Source organism: Saccopteryx leptura, chromosome 6, assembly GCF_036850995.1.
Source record: "Saccopteryx leptura isolate mSacLep1 chromosome 6, mSacLep1_pri_phased_curated, whole genome shotgun sequence".
Taxonomy (NCBI): domain Eukaryota; kingdom Metazoa; phylum Chordata; class Mammalia; order Chiroptera; family Emballonuridae; genus Saccopteryx; species Saccopteryx leptura.
In genome coordinates, this window is record NC_089508.1 from 60,895,200 (window position 1) to 60,917,598 (window position 22,399).

The window sequence follows — 22,399 nt, forward strand, 5'->3', positions numbered from 1 at the left end:
TGGGAGTCTGTCTCTCTGCCTCCCTGCCTCCCCTCCTATCAATGAATTTAAAAAAAAAGATATAAGACTGCAGCATTAGAGTTAAATAAGAGAAAAAGACTTTTAATAATAAAACTTTAAAAAATCTGCCCAAGATATCACTGAAGGATGGAAAAGTATGACTTGATAGTACATGGTTGAAGGCAGGGATGAAAGAAATACAAAACCATTTCATATTTATATCCTTCTACCTTCAGACTGGTCAGTAACCCTATAATGTAAGTCTTTAGTTTTTTTAGTAGACAGTTCTCTTGAACTTGGTGAATTGAATCACATATAGTACAGGTATTGGTTCTCAAACTTTGGCATGCATCAGAAGCACCCAGAGGGCCTGCTAAAGCAGACAGTTGGCTCCAGACCCAGTTTTCTGATTTAGGAGGTGTGGGGTGTGATAAAAAATATTTGCATTTCTATCAAGGTCCCAGGTGATGTGAATGCTGCAGTCTGGGGGCTTTAGTTTGAGAACTACTGTGGGATAGATTGGCGCATCACTGGAGTGTGTCTTTAACACAGCTTTGAAAATAGACCCTTGAACTTCTTAGAAAGGCAATAAAAATGTTGATTTTATTTATCTCACCCATCTACTTTCCCTGTAAGGAACAATGCTTGAAAGTTGCATTGTTACTCTTGTGTTTTAAAGAACTAGTAGAAACTCCCTTGTCTTACAAATGGTGGAGCCTATAAAGTCAGTAGGATTTCCCCTGTGCTCTTGAGGTCACCTCTGCTCAGGTAGATTAGCTACTACAGCACACCTTTGAGCAGGGGCCCAATGTGCAGCCAAGGGTGTGTAAGCAGGGACAAGGAGAGCAGTGTGCCAACGCCTGGGGGCGCAGGAGCCATCCTTGCCTCCCGTCACCTCCTCTTGCCGTGGACCAGCGCGGTTCATAATTCTGGGTCTTGACTGAGAACGGTGCGGAATCAGGAAAACAGACTTATTAAGAAAAAAGGATGAGATCGGGAGGCCTCTTCAATGCTGATGGCAATATCCGAGCACCCTATAGCCCCAGTTTGCTTTATTATATAGCCATATGCAAATCAAGGAAGTCCTTGCTACAAAGTTACACATCTGAGGCAAAAACAGGAATTCTCCCAAGGCATAAACAGGAATCCCCCTACCATGCATAAGCGAAATCAACTAACATCTGAACAAACAAAGAGTAAGAGGAAGGGCATGTAAATTGCTTCCAGCAACTTAAGCAAGTAAGTGAAGTGGGTGCAAATACTCAGCATCATAGCCAATATGGAGGTGGAGGGGGGAGAACTTAGCCTTTTGCTAAGCCTCGAATCTACAAAGGCTCTTTGCCATTTAGGGTCCACAGCATCCTCATGCCTCACAGTCTCTGTGGTCTGACTCGAATCTCCCATCTCATAGAAAGCCTCCCTCCCATGTGGATCCTGCTTAGTCAGGCTTGGGTAGAGCTGATTCTACTCAAGGGGTAGGCATGGTTCCCAAACCAGGCCAGTCAGAGATCCCAACCTCCGGGCCATTGGCATCTATTTAGGGAGGAGCGCCTGGACAAGGGGAGTCTTTTCCCCAAATGTTTGCAAGGGGTATATGATAAGGTATTATAATCTCTCTGGAATTTTGAGTTCTAAGGACCAAGGACATCTGGGACTCCCAAGTGCTATCATGAAGGGAGGGAAAGAGAGGAAGAGAAAGAGAGAGGGTAGGGGTGAAAAAAGAGGGGGAGAGGGAGAGAATTGAGAAATATGGTGACTTTATTAGAGGCATAGATCTATTTGTACCTGAAGCCTATATTTTGTCATCCTTGGTATGTGAGTAAATAAATTCTCTTTTTGGCTTGAGTTGGATTTCTGTCCTTGAGACCAAAAGTCTCCACTAATACCATCGCTGGGCGTTCCCATCTACCTTTTTCCCACTTCTAGATGTGTTGATTTTCCTCCATCCCCACTGTGCTCTCAATCCTGTGAGAATCAGTGCCTTTGCTCTGGGGATTCCCACCTCCAAGTAATGAATCCTGTGATGACTTGCTGGGTCCACTGGACTTTGATGGGGAGGGTTTGAGGCAATCTAGCTTCAATACACCATGACTTTTTCTAGCAAATTTCCTGGGGCAGTTGTAGTCTTACTTATGATGTAAGGTCCCTGATGCAAAGAAAAAACTATCACCTACCTCCAATGACCTTCTGGTGTTCAACATGGACTGTGCCCCTTCATTGCCCTGCAAATCCTGACCACCACAGGGAACTCTTAGGCATGATTCTGTGTGAAGCAACACCACAGACTCTTATAAACACCAGAATCTCCTTACAACTGTCATCCAATAAAGTTATTAGAACATTCCAGGAGGCAGATCATGACTTGCGTGTGTGTACACGCACATGCCATGTGCGAAAGAGAAAGAGAGACAGACAGACAGGAAGAGAGAGAGATGAGAAGCATCAACTCATTGCGGTACCTTAGTTGTTCACTGATTGCTTCTCATACATGTGGGGATTCAAGCTGAGCCAGTGACTCCTTGCTCAAGCCAAGCAACCTTGGGCTCAAGCCAGTGACCTTTGGGCTCAAGCCAGCAACCATGGGATTGTTTTGATGATCCCACACACCAGCTGGTGAGCCTGCATTCAAGCTGGATGAGCCCCCGTGGATTTTGAACCTGGGACCTCAGTGTCCCAGGTCAACGCTCTATCTATTGCACCACCACCGGTCAGGTGACCATGACCTTCTTAGTAATTTAGGTTTAAGAGACCACTTGATGAATGGCCTGGGTGTTCCCAGACCCATTAGTATGTTGGTGCATTTCCAAAATAGATCCAATTTTACAGTTTATTAATGGAAATTGACTTCTAACTAAATATTTCATTAAAAAAGATTTAAATCATACATTGCCCAGCAAAAGTTAAAAACAATTCCCCTTTAGATGTTGCTAATCCCCCCCCCCCCCAGAGTGCCGACTATCACCAGCAGTCTCATCTCTCCCCCTCATAGCTTGTAATACTTCCCACTCATCACTTCCATCACTTGTAATACTTCCCACTCTTATTTTAAGGTGGTTTTTCAGGTGGGCCTCAGAACTAGCATTAGTATTAGCATCACCTTGGACCTCATTAGAAATGCAAATTCCTGGGCTCTACCCTAGGTCTACTGAGTCAAGAAGTCTGGAGCAGAGCCCAGAGATATTTGTTTGAACAAATCCTCCCAGCGATTCAGATGCAGGCTCAAGTTTGAGAACTGCTGTCAAAACCACTGGCCTGAGTGATTGATTCAGCTCCTGCCTCAGTTCCCACCAAAGGCTAGAAGTGTTCCAGGGGGGCCCACCTGTTGCTCCTCAAGCAAACAGCTTGGTGGTCTCCACTCTGGCCCCAGATCTTCTGTTAGTGGCTTCAGCCCATTGGACAGGGGCAATTTTGCTACCAAGGTGATAAATCTCTCCATCTTGTCACCGTGGCACCTGGGCTGAGGACCGACTGGCTTCTCTTGTCTCTGTCCCAAGTATCAAAGACATTGGAGTGTCCGAGGGGTGGGGACTGGGTGTTGCTAACAGCACCAGACAAAACAGAATGAAGCAGAAAAAACAAGTCTCTAAGGGAAAAAGGAAATGCCCTTAGAAACCCGTTCTGGTAACCCACGTAGATTATAAAGCCACATTTATCTTTCAAAGTAAGTAGCCATCAGTCCTGACAAGCGAGGAGACTTCTAAATAATGGCCAACATGTGTTGATATTGACAGTGACCCATAAATCATAAATCTTAATTGCTTTGGGAAAAAATGTTGGGCAGCATTTTAATTCCATGCCATTGAATGAGAATAGGTGAGGTTTACCTCTGCCGTGGATCTGAGGGGACCCTCCTTGGAAATACAACCCAATGAACATGGAGTTAAGCACGAATTGATGGCCTCCAGCAAGGTTCACGACACTCCATTACCCAGATGGGGGCAGGACAGCTGAAGCACGGAGCAGCAGAGCCTGAGGTGCAGCCACCAAGGAAGGACACAGGGCCCAGGCTGCCACTGCTGCCCGAACCTCCCCCAGGAGAGTGCCACCTCTGTCAGAGCTTGCCCTGCCCCTCACGCGGGCTCCGGGTCCCACTGGGCCCTTCCACAAGGGTTCTTCTGCTTCTCTCCTCAGCAGTTTGCATGCGTGGCCAGTCCCAAGCCGGGTCTTTGTCCTTCAGGGGAGACAAGAGGCCTTTCTCTGACTTGTCAGTTTGTGTCTGAAAGTGAGGATAACTGACTCTCACTCCCCATTCTGACATTTAAAAAAGGCATTTCAGTTACCATTTATTTACCATATTTCCCCATGTATAAGACGCTTCCATGTATAAGAAGCACCTTAATTCTGGAGCCCGAAATTTGAAGAAAAAAAGAAAAGTATTACATAAAGTTATTGAACTCAAGTTTTATTCATCATAAAATTCATACAACTCCTCACCACAGTCAAAACTCCCATCCATTAGCTTGTCCTCATCTGTGTTTGATGACAAATTTCTGTCTTCAACAGTGAGCGCAAACACGAGCACGAAAAAGCAGGAAATGCAAGTTAAAAACCTACAACCACTGTATAAGATGCACCCAGTTTTTAGACCCCAAATTTTTCAAAAAAATGTGCATCTTATACATGGGGAAATACGGTACTATGTGCTGGACACTGTTTAGTATGTCTACAGACATTATTTCATTTAATCCTTACTGTGTGGCTTTGGACTAGTCACTTGACCTCTGTAAGCCTCAGTTTTTTCATTTCTAAAATGGGGACACTAAGAGCACTCACCTCTTAGGGTGTCTGGGGGATGAAGTGCAATGTTCTCGAGAAGCCCTGGCACTCGGGAAGATGCCCTGTAGTCTGTCCCACCCATGCTTAGTGAGGGGCATGCCACCACATTCCTGGGCCTGGGCTGGGGCTGGTCTTCAGTCCACTTCAGGCCCCTCCCTTGGGGAGGGCCTGCACCTTGCTGGCTTTGCAGCCCCAGCCCTGAGCACAGGGTCTGCACACAGTAAGTGCCCAGCAAACACGTGTGAAGTAAGGACGGAAGAGGGGAAGATGGCAGTGTGAGCTCCAAAACTCCCGGCCCTGAGCTAAGAAATGGGGCTGGAGGAGTCCAGTGAGGGTGTGACTAACAGCTGGTCCTCCTGACTTGAGGCGAAAACTGGTCAGAGGAAAGGACTTGAAGAGCTCTTAGTTCTCAGCCCAGGTCACAGGTAAGGGCAGTGATTTATCCAAAGTCACACAGCCATTTGGTAACCAAGTTCAGGCCATAACTTATGGCTAAAGTTTGCTAGAGTGGGCTGTGTTTGAGCCACCATGTTAGGAAAATATATTTTCTGAAACCGGCAGAAGACCCCAGGTAGCCTCGTGCAGCCTACTGGGTCTTAGTTCTTCTCTGGGGTTATTCATAACCTTCCGCCTGGTCCCATTCCACCGCCATCCCCCCAGTGCTACGGCACCCTCCCTGCCCTCCTGCCATCAGTCTGAGGATCTGGTGAGAAGTGCATCAAGACCACGTGTTAGAGAGGCGTGTGGGGGCAAACACAGGCCTTGGAGTCAAAAGAACCTTGTTTGGATCTCATTGCGAGCTTTTACTAGTTTAGGCAAGACAATTAGGCTGTATGCACCACAGTTTCCTCACAGTAAAATGAGATTAACAGGATACATTTTATAGGTTATAGGTTGTTTTAAGAATTAAGCAGACTTAAGCAAGATGCTAGACATAGTAATTAGGCGTAACCAGCTGGATCTGAGGCAAAGCACTGCGCCTCATTTGTCTGCGTATTCTTCCCACTTTCCCGTTCCTGCAAGGCTAGCACTCTGCTTTTTCTTTTCTTTTCTCTCTTTCTTTTTTTATAAGTTAGAGGAGGGGAGAGAGTAAGACAGACTCTTGCATGTGCCCCAACTGGGATCCACCCGGCAAACCTGACTGGAGCTGATGCTTGAGTACCAAGCTATTTTTAGTGTCTGAGGCTGATGTGCTCAGATTAACTGAGCCATCCTTAGCATCTGGGGCCATGCTTGAACCAATCGAGCTCCTGGCTGCGGGAGGGGAAGAGGGAGAGAAGAGGGAGCAGGAAAGGAAGAGAAGCAGATGGTTGCCTCTCATATGTGCACTGACTGGGAATCGAACCTGGGACGTCCATATGTGGGCCAATGCTGTAATCCACTGAGCCACGAGCCAGGGCCAGCACTCTGCCTTATGTCTAGGGGTAGGTACTCATTACTAGTTCATTGTATAAATGAGGAGTTATTTGGGGGTTCTTTAGAACTGTGCTTCTCAAAGTGTGGTTCGGGGACCAGCTGCGTTGGCATGACCTGGACGCTGGTTAGAAATGCAACATCTTGGAGCCTGTTCCAGATGTACTGAAACAGAACATTTATTTTATCAAGCTGCCCAGGTGATGTGTATGCACATTAGCATTTGAGAAGCTCTGCTTTCAGAAGCATCAAAGCTGAAGAAGCTTAAAACTCCTATTAAGATAGTGAGCATAGCGGGGAATTTATAGGCAGGAAAACGACACAAGAGAGATATATATCTCCTCTTCCCACCCTCGCTGGTCTGGGGGTAGTTTCCTGGTCCCACGAGAACCCAAAGGACTCAGAATCGCTTCTGTAAGCTCCATAATAGGAACTGAGCCAGACTCTTTGTGCAGGTGTGTGTGTGAGTATGTGTGTGTGCTTTCCAGAGTGCACTGGTCTGGAGAGCATTTCTCCCTTACAGATCCATAGCTGTATCACAGATGTCAAGTGCAGCCTTTATCAGCCCCAAGTGACTTCAGAGTTCCCATGTTTTTACATGGGGGAGCTGGGCAGGACCTGTGCTGGTTCTCTTGTTCCCCTGGGATGTTTTCCATTATCTCCAGCAGAGGTATGAAATTTGCCAGATGAAATGACTTAAAACTCATTTACTTAAAAAAAAAAGTGCATGTCACTTAGTCTTTTGGTGAAGAAGCATGTACTAAATGTAATCTGCCACGTGCCTACTCCATGCCAGGCCTGTGCGAGTCCCGGGGATGCAGTGGTGACTTACACTCGCCCCTGACCTTAAGGTCCTCCTAGTCTAGTGGGGAGAGTGTGCTGACAGATAATAATCAAAGACCCTGACCTTAAGGTCCTCCTAGTCTAGTGGGGAGAGTGTGCTGACAGATAATAATCAAAGAGCAATGAGCCAAGAGGTACAGACAAGAGGTCCCTAAGGGGCATGGAATAGTGGGCTCACACATATATGGGAGAAGGAGAGACAGGAATGAGATACATACACAGTTATGGGTCGCATATTGATGTTGTGGTCAATGACGGACCACATGTATGATGGTGGTCCTGTAAGATTATAATGGAGCTGAAGAATTCCTATTGCCTAGTGACACTGAAGCTGTCATAAGGCCATACTGGGCTCATTACTCACGTGTCTGTGGCGATGCTGATGTAAACAAACCTACTGCGCTGCCAGTGGCATAAAAGTACAGCACATACAATGCTGTACAGTTAATAACACCTGACAAGGTTAACAAGCGACTCTTACCATTTTCTGTATTTACTACACTATACTTTTTAAAATTATTTTAGAATGTATTCTTTCTATTTATAAAAAAGTTTGCTGTAAACAGTACATTGTATTATATTAGCAGCAGCTTCATACCTCTTATGTGTACTATGTCTCTTGATTGCATCATTTTCTTTTGAGCTTGATTTACTCCTATTGTTTCTCTGTGTAGGTTATAATCTGGGTGCAATAAGTTATACCATAGAGTCCAGGTGTGTAGTCGAATAGACCACTGAGGTCTGTGTAAAGTGCCCTCTGTGATGTTCCCACAATGACAAAATCACCTAATGACGCGTTTCTCATCACTTATCCCTGATGTTAAGCAGTGTTTGATTATATTCATGTATCCATATATAATAGAGACAGAGAGAAAGACAGAGAAATCAAATGATTCTGTAATTCACATACATATAGGCATCCATATATAGAGAGATAAAGCAAATATACTGACATGTTAACAATTATTGAATCTATCTGGAAGGAATATGATACTTTATTGTACCAGCCTGTCAATTTTTTCTGTACTTGAACACTTTTGTAATAATAAAAAGGGCAAAAACATTGGGAGTACCACACAAATCAGGTATTATAATGGTAGGATGACTTAGTAAATAGTAACTGCCTAAAAATGTTTGTTTCATAGTTGCAAAGGGCTTCCACAGTTTGATCCCCATTCACCTTCCGAACAACCCTGTGAGGGTCTCTAATGACCACCCCATTCGCTAGAGGAGGCTTAGGGACCTCGGTGACTTACCCAAGGCCACCTGCTGGTAAGTGATGCAGCCGGGACTGAAACCCAGTGCTTTGGACGCCAGGTCCAGTTCTCTCTGCCACCCACAGCCTCCCTCAGGAGTCCGTGGTGTAATCCCTGCCTGCGCGGGGAACCGAGAGCCCAGATGTGCAGAGGAGCCCGACGTCTCTGCCCAGTCATACTAGTCCTCGGGCAGGAGCCATCCTCCCCTCCTCCTTTTGGGCTCTGCAAGGGGTGCAGGGGGGTAGGTGAGCCCCCGGGGGAAGATGGCAGCCGACCTTGGGTCCCTTCTCCTTGGCTGAGGCCATGGCCGTCTCGGCGGTGGCCCGTTACAGACAGCCTGTGTGGGAAGACGGGCTCTCCAGGCTGGAGGGGGCTCTGTGTGGGCTCACACAGGCTCCTGCCCGGGGAGAGCACCGGTCCTGCAGGCGCCCAGCCAGAGAGGGCGTTTTATCACTTACTCACAACATGGGCCGGATAAATGGCTCCTTCTTGGTCCCCTGCCCACATTGTTTGTGCTGCCAGAACGTCTTAGTCACGCTGTTGAAAAGGGCTGATCCCCTCCACCTCAAGCTGCCAGCTGGCTCCTGTGCCCCCACAGCAAAGGCCCCTGCTTGGGCCTGGTTCAGGGCCTGCGGACTTACTATTCACTTTCCAATCTCATGTATATTTATAAGCCTCTTTTCTAATTCTGAAGCCCCTGGGGAGCTGCTGGAGCTCAAACAGAACAATGATATATCTGTAGTGTCCCCAGGCTCCTTAGGGCCAGGTTCAGTACCCAGGGCAGAGCAGAGTCTTGAAAATCTTTGCTGGATGTTATGGGCAGAATTTGCCACCCCACCCCGTCTTTTGTGTGTTGAAGTCCTAACCCTCAGTACTTCAGAATGTGACTGTCTTTGGAGATGGGGTCTTTAAAGAGGCAATGATAGTTAAATGAGGTCATTGGGGGTGGGCCCTGATCCCACATGACTGTTGTCCTTATAAGAAGAGGAAGTTAGGACACAGACAGACACAGAGGGGAGATGATGTGAAGATAAAGCCATCTACAAGCCAGGGAGAGGAGCCTCAGAAGAAATCAACCCTGCCAACGCCTTGATCTCAGACTTCTTAACCTCCAGAACTATGAGAAAATTCATGTCTTTTGTTTGAGCCACGCGGTGGTCCTTTGTGACCGCAGCTCCAGCGACCCAATGCTCTGGGTGAATGTTGGATTGTTGGCGTCTGACCATGAGACCCGGCACGGAGCTGGTGTGCGGCTAAGTCTGTGAGCAAATCCATTCTCTGAGTGTGGACGTCCCTGCTTGAACCGGCCACTTGCACGTGTCCTTTGTGAGTGGCCAGGCTCACCCCCACCCTCCCTTCTGAGGCCCATCTCCAGCCCCTCCTGCTGCGGCACCACCCGTCCTGACTGTGGTGCTCAGGGACGGGAACCGCTCTGGGCGGATGCAGCTGCCAGCCAAGGCGTGAACAACAACACCGAGAGGACCCAGTCACTGAATAACGGCAAGACCTGTGTCACAGGCAGGAGGGAGTCCCGTGAAGGTAGTCTCAGGTGCTGTTTGGATGATGCCCCCAAGCCACAGAGAAGCTGTAGGGGGTCAGCTCAGTGTGTGAAACAGCCCTGTACTCAGAGGACTCTTAGGTGATGGAGAACATTTCAGCTTTTTCAAAGTAGTACCCTTGGTGCTTATCTCACAGGGTGTTTGCATGGATTAAGTAAAATAAATAGGCAAAGCATTTGACATATTGAAACTTTCTTAAAAGTAATAGTTGTTATTATTTCATAATCTTGGTTCTACTCAATTAGAACAATGTAAAAGTTCTTTCTAAAAAGCATCAAATGTATGTTTCCATTGTTAGTACTTGGTCAAAAACTGATGTGTTTGGCCCTGTATAAAACAGCATTGGGAAAGAAATGGTCTAATGGTCATTTTTTTTTTTTTTTTTTTTTTGGCGTGGATTATTCTTACTGAATCTCAAACAGAATTGCGACTTTGTCCTCCTGGTGTCTGGGAATCTTTGAATTGCTCAAGGCAATTGAGTCACCCAAGAGTTAAGGCAGGGGTCAATGTCTCATGTTTAAAGGGGATAGAACTTTACTTTCATATTTCCCTCCCCTGTTGACATTTAAATAGCTGGCACCATCTGAGGCAGCTCTTAAAGGTCTCAGGGTACTGCAATGACCTTTCAGTGAACCCTGTTGACACGCAAGATGTCAGTGCAGAAAGGGACACACATAAGCAACACCCTCGGAATAGGAACAATGTGCCACAAGGACTCTCCACGCCCCTGTTTACCAGGCAGAGAGGAGGCCCCTCTGAACCTGAAAATGTGACTATGCAGTTCCCCGTCTGGCTAACAGGGGTGGCTGCCGTGCCTGTGCCGGAGCTCGCGCTACCCCCGGGGCGTCTCCCTGCCTGCTGTGTTAAACTGAGCAAGAGTGAGTTGATAACAATTCATTAATTAAGCAGTGATTAATTAGATAATTCAATTAATTAAATTATGAAGAGATCTGATGATTGAATTGCTTACCCCCACCCCCTTTGACAGACTCCAGTCCAGAACTGTCCCTCCTTCCCCAACCCTTAGTCTTGCCAACACAGCCCAGACTTTCTAAGAAGCCCCTCTCCACCTTGGTACTAGGCTGTCCCCGGGTTTCTCTGGAGTGTGTCCTCCTTGCCACAGTGAGCTGAATAAACCTTACTTCTATTTGACTTTGAGTGTGTTGCTGGTGGTCTTTGGTTGGTGAACTTTTACATCTGTAAGATGGCCATTTACATGATCACGCGTGTGGGAAAGAGATTTTAGATCTGAAATAGCTGTAGATCAGGGGTCGGGAATCTTTTTGGCTGAGAAAGCCATGAACGCCACATATTTTAAAATGTAATTCCATGAGAATCATACAACAACTCATGTATGTTGCGCATTATCCAATAAAAATTTGATGTTGTCCCGGAGGACAGCTGTGATTGGCTCCAGCCACCTGCAACCATGAACATGAGTGGTAGGAAATGAATGGATTGTAATACATGAGTGTTTTATATTTTTAATGTTATTATTTTTATTATTTCTTTTATTAAAGACTTGTCTGCGAGCCAGATGTAGCCATCAAAAGAGCCACATCTGGCTCGCAAGCCATAGGTTCCCGAACCCTGATGTAGATCTACACGCTAGTATGACGTGGAATTTCCAAGTGGTTCTTTTTTCAGACTCAGAATAAAGTACTTTTTCATTTTTATTATAAATATATAATAAAACATCTCAGGGATTTCCAAAAAATATATATATTTTACAGAGACAGAGAGAGAGTCAGAGAGAGGGATAGACAGGGACAGATAGACAGGAATGGAGAGAGATGAGAAGCATCAATCATTAGTTTTTCATTGTGCATTGCAACACCTTAGTTGTTCATTGATTGCTCTCTCATACGTGCCTTGACCGCAGGCCTTCAGCAGACTGAGTAACCCCTTGCTGGAGCCAGCGACCTTGGGTTCAAGCTGGTGGGCTTTTCCTCAAACCAGATGAGCCCACGCTCAAGCTGGTGACCTCGGAGTCTCGAACCCGGATCCTCTGCATCCCAGTCTGACGCTCTATCCACTGCGCCACCGCCTGGTCAGGCGAATAAAGTACTTTTTAAATGGAAGGTATTCTAGTATGTGTTTCTGCCTCAGTTTTTTTGGAGTAAATCCCTCCTCTGATTTTGTGTTAGGAGTAACAACTGACAAGAAAACATCAAAGAGACTTGCTCATGTCTGGGGCCTGCCTGGTGTCTGTGGGTGCCGGCCAGGTGAGGCGGCAGACTGGTGACTTTTGAGCCCACCTCTGCCTTTTCCTGTTGATAATATTGCTTTCTGTCGGAGAGCAGCTGGGGTGTCAGCCAGGCTGGGAGATAAAGCCACTTGGCCCGCAGGAGAGGGAGCCAGCAATGTGTACCTCCTTTTTACAGACCCTAACTTCTAAGGTGGCCCTGGTGCTACAGGGTAGGTTCCAAACTCCTTAGTGTGGCCTTCGAGGCCCTCACCTCCAGTCACTTTTCTTTCTTTGTTCTCTATCCTAGGCCACGGCAAACATCTCAGGGATTTCTAATTTTATGTTCTGTTTTTTAAGCCTCCAGGATTGGTTCATGCTTTTCCTTCCGCTTGAACTTCTTTTAAGACTCAACTCCAAAATCACCTCCTTCTTGAAGCTTTCTCTGCTAACTTCTCCTGCCTCTGGGCCTGGGGACGTTTTGTACCTAACTGTGCACTTACCATATTGTGTTGAAATTATGCCACTCCCAATTTCTAATCTGCGTGTGCGCGCACACACACACACACACACAGCTGTCAGGGTCCTCAGACCCCATCAGTTGGGCAGCTCCCTGACAAATGGGAAGCATGCTATTTCCTTTTTGTTTCCTTAGGGAAATATGTTAGTACTCACCTGCTGCTAATCTCGCTATGTTTCAGTATAAAGCATAACATCGTTTTCACTGTTTGGTTTCTCTTGGGGTGGGGAACGGGAACATTTGTCACTGGAATGTTTTTCGCAATCATAGAAAGGTCAGTCTTAGTCAACTGAGAATCATGGGCTCTGCCCAGCTTTTGGTAATGCCCACCTCATATGAAAAGAATTTTCTTGATCCTATTTTCAGGCCTGCCAAAGAGTGGTTCAGTAGGGATGGTTAATTAGTTATTGCAACTAGCATTTTCCCACCAATTATAGCTGGAGAATATTTTTCATTTCAAGAAGCATTTGTGTGTGTGTGTGTGTGTGTGTATGTGAGAGAGAGAGAGAGAGAGAGAGAGAGAGAGAGAGAGAGAGGAGAGACAGGGACAGACCGACAGGAAGGGAGAGAGATGAGAAGAATCAATTCATAGCTGTGGCATCAGGTTGTTCATTGATTGCTTTCTCATACGTGCCTTGACAGGGGTGAGGGGGCATGAGGAGGGTCTCCAGCTGAGCCAGTGACCCCTTGCTCAAGCCAGCGACCTTGTGCTCAAGCTGGAGACCATGGGGCTTTGAACCCTGGTCCTCAGTGTCCCAGGCTGTCACTTTATCCACTGCGCCACTGCCTGGTCAGGCAAGAACCACTTTCTTTATAGCATGATGATGTTTTATTTTAGAGGAATAAATTGTCACAAATATCTTGGGGTTTTATATTATTTGGGATATGGTTACCCCTGAGGGCAGTTAATATCCAGGATCAGTAGATGTTGATATTGCTCCCCCTCCCCATCAGGACATTTAGCATGAAGCCAGGGTTGCCCTGGAGACTTGCATTTCTTCTGTAAGAAGAGCCCTAGCCTGGGAGTCAGGAGATCTGAGTTCAAGTCCAGTTCAAGTTTTGCCATTAACTATCTATAGTATTTTTGTATTATTAGTGGTTCTCAAGGTGTAGTCCTCAGACCTCTAGCAGCACTTGGGTACTTGTTAGAAATGCAAATCCCCGGACCCACCCAAAGCCCACTGAATTAAAAACTCTGCAGACTGGGCCCTGAAATCTTATTTTAATAAAATGTATTTATTTTATAAGTAAGTAAGATTTAATAAAACCTTATTGGAATAAGCTTCTGATGCCCACTAAAGTTCGAGAACCTCTGATCTAGTCAAATCCCTTTGTTATGTCATTGTGACGTAAATTTAGTTTTAATTATTCAGATCAGCGAAGCAAAGATACTATAAACACACTATGACATTACATAAAATTTGGAGGAAACAAAAAATTCAAATATAAACTCAACTGGAGTATCAACATTTTTGTACATTTTCTTATAGTATTTTTTTTTCTCAAACACATGCTTTTTCAGAGCTGTTGTCCCAGGACCCACACCATTAGGCATACTACTCCTACCCCACCCAGCACTGGAACTTAAACACTATTCAGTGTTCAGACTTTGTCTCTCTGTAAGAACTGTTTGTAGTGGCCCCACAGCACTTCACCAGGCCCGTGAATGTGAACTTGTACATGTGGAGGTGAAAATCATGTGGACAAAGAGGCCTTCCCTTTGACGTACAGAGGGTCCTCAGGTAACGACACAGTTCCGTTCCTATGACAGTAACGTAAACTGAATTTTGGTGTAAGTCAAAACACACCCTAGCTTAAGTCACTTACCTATCCAGACACAGTTGTAAATCATAATCTGGAACATAAAAACACAACTGAGCCACAGAAAAAAGGAAAAAGACATAAAAATATATATACTGCATACTGTACTGTGTATTCTTCCGCTGCACGCAACCAAACTAGTTTGCCCACGTAGTCTGTAAGTATGATGCTAACAGTGTAAGCCGAAACACTCATATCTTGATTTTTTAAAGTTCTTATAGGAGTGAGCACTGTAAACTTGAAATGTCATATGTTGAGACCGTGATAAGTCAAGGACCCCCTGTATTTAATCTCCTGTTAATCTCCCTGCTACTATCCCCCAAGCCTACAGTGGAAAAAGGAAACTACGAGTGTTCCTGGAAACCGATGAACAGAGAGGAAAGGGAGGTTGGCCAATAGTCCTCAGTTTTCCAGAGTCAGACAGAACCTCGGATTCTCCCACACCTGAAGTCCTCTCCCAAAACCTTGAAGCAGCTGGGATGTCAGTGTGCTCCCGTGTGGCTGTATCTAAGAATTACACCTTCCCTTGAGAAGCAAGGCTGGCACCCTGATTCCTCCCCAGCGGGAACCACTGGTGTGTGAGCCCAGGTATGCACTGCCTACCATACCACAGCCGTTTTACTTCTGAATGCCACCACTATCACCTCCAAAATTTCTTGGAACTTTTAGAAGCAGATATTTGAAACAATGCTTGCTTAAAGGTGGGCTTAGTAAAGAGCTGGACCTTCCATCCTCGATGACTTATTGTTGAGCATTCAAATTGTTTCCAGTTTTGCTGCAATTGTGACCCCGTGTTTCTGTTAATACCTTCCTATCCGCCTCTCTTTTTTTTTTCTTCTTTACAGAAGGCCTATTTTTGGAAAGTGTTTGAGCTTGAGAAACATGCACTTTATTGGCTCTATACCTTTGCTTATGCATAAAGATTTGTTCTCTTTCATCCAGATTCCATCCCACAAGACCTTGCTCAAATGCTGCCTCCTCCCAGAAGCCTTCCCTGCACTCACACTTGGAAGTAAATTCTTCTGCAGCTCTGCATGCTCCTGGTCTTAGTTCGGTTGCTGTAACAAAGTACCACATACTGGGTAGTTTGGAACCAATAGAGATTTATTTCTCAGAGTTCTGGAGGCTGGAAGTCTGAGATCAAGGGGCCAGCATGGGCAGGTTCTGGTGAGAACCCTCTGCCAAGTGTCCTCACATGGTTGAGAGCGGGCAAGCCCTCTGGGGTGTTAATGCCATTCGTGAGGGCTCCACCCCCAGGATCAGATTACTTGGCAAAGGGTCCACCTCCTAATTCCACCATATTGGGGGGTTAGGATTTCAACATAAAAATTTGGGGGGACACAAATAATACGTTGCACTACTTTCTAGCAATACTCATTACATTTTGTATTCTAGTTGAGAAAATTTTATATATACATCTTATCTCCTTTATTAGACTCAGTGGTATCCTTCATGTATTTGAAACCCAGAATGGATCATTTTAATACCCCTCTGTTCTGTACAACAAAATTATTTTCAGTAATACTCGTGCAAAAATTAGTAATAATCACTATTTTCTTGATTTGTTCCTCAGTTTTAGAGCAATGAACAATTTTTAAAAAAGAATACATTTCAACTTTAAAGACACTCAAATGCGCTACAAGTACTTCCTGTAAGAACCAAAATTCTTACTTACCAAACAGAACATTATACCTCACAGTTCACTGTAAAATCTGTTTTACTGCTTTAAATTTTAAACAGAAAAAGTCAAAGTGGTCACATAGGATAAAAGAATTAAAGTTCTAGATTCTGTTCCTTTGTCATTCCAATCACTGTGGTATTGTTTTTGCTTTGTTATAGTGCAGGAACAGGCAGTCAGAACCACAGAGTAGGAGACACGAGGTGACCGCAGTGAGTTGGAAGGACCTGGTCATTACACATTTCCTCTGCAATGAGCACACATCACCGGATCTGTGAGTGTCAGGGGTCAACTGCTTGATGGGGACTTCTCTAAATTAATGGTAATGAAAATAAAATATAGATTATAGGGTAGTAAAATGTGATTATTTGAAATGAACATATAAATTAATAAAACTCAACAGTAACCACAGCAGTTGTTTATAATGTCAAGTGAAAAGCTAGTTTGGAGGGGAGGAGCTTTATTTTTATCACTGACACTAGTTAGATCCTCATTGACAAGGGATGCTTGTTCCCCCGTGGTACCCAAAGAGGCATGCACCAGCCTCATGCACACAGATCTGGCTCACTCCTTGTACAAAGAATTCTGCCAAGAGATTCTACTGTGAAAGAAACAAGAGGCCTCTTGACTCCTCCTTCCTCCTGAGGAACCTTCCTGCTAACTGTAGCCACTTCCTTCAGCTTTCGGACAAACCAGGTCCTGGGAGAGCAGCAGCTGACCAGCAGGGGGTTTGCTGAGATAAATCTGGTCAACATCCAGGAGCCAGCCCTGGGAGGGGGTGGTGGCTGACCTGCCCTTCGACCTCCACCTCAGGCACTGATGGCTTCTAGCCCCCGAGTCTCCTCTGCAAACCAGTCTGGGCCAATGACAGCAGAACAGATAAACGGGAGGGTGGTTATTCACACAATGGAATGCTTCAGAGACCAGAAGGAACGTGTCACCAGCACATACAGCCGCAGGGGTGAATGTCACCAACGTAATGTTGGTGAAAGAAGCCAGAAGCAAAAGAGCACATACTGTATGCTTTCATTGATAAAAAGTTCCAAAAAAGGCAAAATAGTCTATGCTAAGACTGCAGGGGTGCACGGGAGAGGCTTCTGGGATGCAGATTCAGATTGTGAAAATTTATTAAGCTGTTTATCATATAGGAACTTTCCTATGTATATGTTATACTTTAATAAAAAAATAAATAAACAAAACAACATTCAAACCAAAGATCAGGACAGGTTCAGCAGAATCCCTGTGAACTCATGGAATAAAATCATCAGCAATTTTGTCCGTATGGCTCCAAATGATTCTCATTGTTTTTGAACATAGCTTTGTAAATGAGATGTGCATGCAAAATAACTAGCATAGTGCTTGGCATACAACATGCTAAGTGGATACTAATAATATTAATACCGGTAATAAGTTACTGACTGACCTATGAAACAAAATAATAATTAAATACAAAGAACAGCCCTATTTCTTAAAGGAGAAAAAAGAAAAGGTTCTGGAATTTTCAGATACACCCTCGTTAGTAAATTCTTGATTTTCAAAGTTTTTGGAGCTCCCTCCAAGCATAGTCTTTGAGGAAAGAAAACTCTAAGTCTCTACCTTGGAAACACTAGCTCCTGACCAGTAACCAGCACAAAAGCAAAGTCCCAATGCCAGCCTTATTTGACCACGTTGTTCAGTTGAGTTGATATCTACTTATTGATCCTAAGCACAGTTTAGCCAGGAACCTAGAATCTACCGACCTGGTCAAGCTTTTGGATCTCTTTGGCCGACAATCTAGTTCGTGAATCCACAGACCAAACAGACATGACTGTTGGAGGATTCCTCAGACTCAGAGTAAAACCTTGGCAGGAACAGTGAAGTCTAGAAAATAGGCAGTGATATCTGTGCTGTAGACCTGACCGGAAGCAGTACCCTACAAATTCCTTTCTCATCTGTGGGAGCTAGCAATTAGACAACCTCTGCAAGATGGAGTATTTCATTGCAAGCTGTGCTTCTCAATTGCAAATTAGATGCCAAATTAACTCTTAGGAAGATCAGAAACGCTTTCAGATTATTTTCCACTGAAGAAGGCTTAGCATGGCTTTCTGAAGCAGACAAGCAAGACTTCAATGCCAGCTGCAAGTGCTTTTAGAAGACTATTACTCCCAGAACGGTTTCCTAAAATTTCCGCTGTTACAAATTGTTACATGTCCCTGTGACCTGCCATGCCACTAACAGAACCACTGGGTATGCTACAAAACAAGCTCTGTCCTACACAGTCAAGGACACTTGGAATCTTTGTAACATACATTTAAACAAAATTCATGCCCATTTCCGGAGGAAAGGCATGCTCTTACCTAGTCCAAGGCTTTGTCCATGGGCACTTGATTGGATACAGATGCTCAAAAGCAAGAAAATGGAGACACACAGGGGAGTGTCCATTTCTCCTGGCTCACCAGGGGGTCCGAGGTCTTCTTGCTAATTTCTGAGGCTAAAGAGACCAGATTGCCTATTGATACTTTGTTAGGAAAGGCTGCCCATTAATAATTAACTGTTAAACATGTTATCTAGTGTTCAGACATTCCTCGCTACCCCCAACCACAATTCTAAGTATATCTAACACAAAAAAAAGTTTGATTTACAAAAGTGTTTTTTTATCCCGATAATACTGAAAATAAAACATCTCACCACGTCCTCTTACCTTTTTAGGCCAAGGTCAGAGTTCCAAATTAATTTAAAGTTAATGTGTTTTGTTTGGAAACTCTGTCAAAGGTCAGGGTAGGTGGCTCCTCATGGTTGCCTAAGTTCCCCTGACAGGACTGCAGAGGGGTTGCAGGCTCATGGCAGTAGCATTTTAAATTGCAGGTTAAGCTTAAAGAAAAAGCCAAGGGCTCCGCTACACAGAAAGCTCCCAGAGGGTCTGTTTTCTGTTGAGTTTAGCAAAATTGCTGGTGCCTGTAGCCAAAAAGTGGTAGGGCAATGTTTCTAAAACTGAGAGGGATAGAAAACCTCTAACTTCAGTGTAAGATGGAGCAAAGATACAGAACTGGATGGCTTTTCTGGGACCCCATGGAGAGATGACCCTAGAACAGGGGTCAGGAACCTATGGCTCGCGAGCCAGATGTGGCTCTTTTGATGGCTGCATCTGGCTCGCAGACAAATCTTTAATAAAAAAATAATAACGTTAAAAATATAAAACATTCTCATGTATTACAATCCATTCATTTCCTACCGCTCATGTTCATGGTTGCGAGTGGCTGGAGCCAATCACAGCTGTCCTCTGGGACAACACCAAATTTTTATTGAATAATGAGTAATGTACACAGGTCGTTGTATGGCTCTCACGGAATTACATTTTAAAATATGTGGCGTTCATGGCTCTCTGCCAAAAAGTTTCCTGACCCCTGCACTAGAAAAAACACAATCTTTACTGCTCTGTGTTAATTAATGTTCCAACTGTATAGACTAAGGACTGAGTAGCAAGGCCGCTGGTGAAACTAGGTAGGGATATGATACTGTGAATGACTCTGAGAATATTTCTTGGCTCTCTAGTTTTAGTTCGACTTTGTTTATTTGTTTAACTTTTTTTTTTTTGCATACTTCCTATATGCCAGGTAGTGTTCTAGGCACTTGTGATACACAAACAAATAAAACAAACCAAGATTCTTTGTGAAACTTAGGTACCCTGGGGTGTAGAAGGAGTCAAATAATAGACAATAGAAATAATGAACAAGAGGTTTATGTAGATTGGTAGAATGCAATGAGAACTGTGGAATAAGGAAAAGTGTAGCAGAGTGAAGGGTGTGAGAGAAGGTAGTGATTTAAAATAAAATGGTCAGGGTGACGTTTGTTTAGAAGTTGAACTTTGAGCAAAGGTTTTAGTGAGTTGCTTATATGGATATCTTGGAGAGGAGAGCTCCGGCAGCTGGAAAAGCAATGCAAATCCAGTGCAAATGCCCTGAGGTAGGAACAGACCTGGTATATTCCAGGAAGAGCAAGGAAACCAGTGATTAAGGAGATGCCATTATAAGGACTTTGGCTTTTATGCTGTGAAACATGGAAAACTAGTTTGAGCAGAAGCCTGACATGATTTGTATTATATTTTTAAAAGGTCATTCTGGTTTGCAAGACTAAAAACAGATTATTCCTGAGCAAAGGTGCAAGTAGTGAGATCTGTTAGGAGCCTGTAACAGTGATCCGGCAGGAGGTAAGGGTGGCTTGGTTCAGCACGGAAACAGTGGAATTGGGGTGTGCTGCATATATGTTGAAGGTAAAGGCAGGAGGATTTCCTCACTCCTGGGATGTGGGATGTGAGAGATAGAGAAAAATTGAGGACGACTTCGAAGATTTTGGTTTGAGCAATGGGACAGCGGCATTGGTATCAGCTGAGATAAGGAAGGTGGTAGGTGGAGCAGGTTTTGGGGGAAGATTAGAAATTCAGTTTTGACCATGCAGAGTTTGATACGTCTCTTAGGCATCTATATGGAAATGTTTCGTAGGCACTTAGATAACAGTATCATTGCTCACCTGAAACTGACAGACAGGAAGTTCTGAAGCCACCGATAGGTTCGGACTGATGGACCCTAGGCCAAAGCGTAACGCTGTGCTATCCTATGGCTGCACCTCCCTTCAGAGGGCTGCAGTCTGGGGACCATCCACTTAGATGCATGATTTCTTTCTTTCTTTTTTTCCATTGTAAGTGAGAGGAGGGGAGCTAAAGAGACAGACTTCCGCATGTGCCCTGACCGGGATCTACTCGGCAATCCCCGTATGGGGCCAACGCTCAGACCAACTGAGCCACTGGCTGTGAGAGGGGAAGAAAGAAAGAAGGGGAAAAGGGAGGGGAACAGAAGCAGATGGTCGCTTCTCGTGTGTGTCCTGACTGGGGATTGAACCTGGGACGTCCTCATGCCAGGCCGGCACTCTATCCACTGAGCAAACTATAGCCAGGGCCAGAGGCATGATTTCTAAGCAGAGTCCTCTGCCTTGGCTCCCTGGCTGGTTTTGTCCTATGTGGTACAGTTAAGCAGGATATAAAAGTTCATTTTACTTTATATCTCCAGGCAAGCTGGAACCTAAAACCAGCTGACTATGCTCCTTGGCCTCCTTTCCCCTGGGCCCTCCTCATCTCATGTCTTCTGGGTACTGCCAGGACATCTACCTTGCTCTGCATATTAACTTACTAAGACACAGTGTATCCAAGTGCCTCTGGGATCTTGGATCTACTACACCTTGCTGTGCAAAATGCTATTTAACTTCAAGGAGGTCTATCTCCTCACCCTTAAAATGGGGTAACACGAACTGGAAACAACATTTTGAGATATCAACTTAATATTATTTTTCTCCTAGCTCCCTGTTGCTCTCCCTCTTACTTATGAAGGGCAAAGTAAAAGGAAGTCTACAAATCTTTGGTCTTCTCAAAACTTAGAACCTCAGGCATGTGAATTTAACCAACAAAGGCAAGCAAATGGCTGAAATTGTCTTAAAGATATGTGAAGGAATAAAACCACCCCCACATTCCCATCACTAGAAAGGGAGTCTCTCGCACTTTGCAAGTGGGTGGGGAGGAGGAGATTTGTCCATGAGGGCAGAGGAGACGGTCCCTTGCTTCCTAGGAACTGTGCTGGAAGGTGGTAAGAATCCAGAGAGGAAATGGCTGTGTGTACGTTGGCAGGTAGACAAAAGATATCCCTGTGCCTAGCATGGGGGTAGGGGGAGCAGCAGAGACCTCCAGGGGGGACAGGTCATGAAGATGGGCAGGACAGGCCCCAAAGTGGCCAGCTGTGTAGACTGATGGCAGAAGACCAAGTACTCACTCCCAACCCCAGGCCGGGGTGCTGTGTCTGATCCAGAACAATGGCATAACTTGGGTGAAGGTTGGGGAGAAGAAACCCAGGAGGGCCTGAAAAATAAGAGTTTGGACTTGTAATTCAAATAGGTTAAAGAAAATAAGGTGTATCTTGCATAGCAGAATTTGTGGACTGAGATTTATACCTCTATAAACATAGGTATGTCCTAAGAGTTAGAGATGTGTACGTGAAGTGCTCGGCCAAGTGCAGGGTTCAGAGTAGAGGTTCAAATTATAGTGACTTATTCTGGGGAAAATATACTTAGTGGTCAAGAGTCCAGGCTTTGAAATCAGACAGATCTAGGTTCAAATCTCTGGCCTATCACTTACTAACTGGGTGACCTAAGGCAAGACATTCATGTTCTGAACTTGAATAATAATGAGACTAATATAATACCTGATCAGATTAAAGGAAGTAAAGCCCTTAGCAATCCTGGCAAGAAGAAAACAATAAATGGCAGTTATAGATATTATTTTTACTGTTTTTTATTTATTTTTTATTTATTTTTCATTTTTCTGAA

The 22,399-nt window shown here is 44.8% G+C and overlaps 1 protein-coding gene across 1 annotated transcript in view; it reads right to left on the reverse strand.

The window, feature by feature from the left end:
• The window catches only part of LIPC (lipase C, hepatic type), a 135,912-nt gene extending 117,366 nt beyond the window's left edge, over positions 1–18,546 (reverse strand). The window contains exon 1 of the mRNA XM_066343238.1: positions 18,388–18,546. Coding sequence (XP_066199335.1) covers positions 18,388–18,472 — 85 coding nt within the window. The 5' untranslated portion in view covers positions 18,473–18,546. The remainder of the gene's footprint in view (positions 1–18,387) is intronic.
• Positions 18,547–22,399: the final 3,853 nt, after the last annotated feature.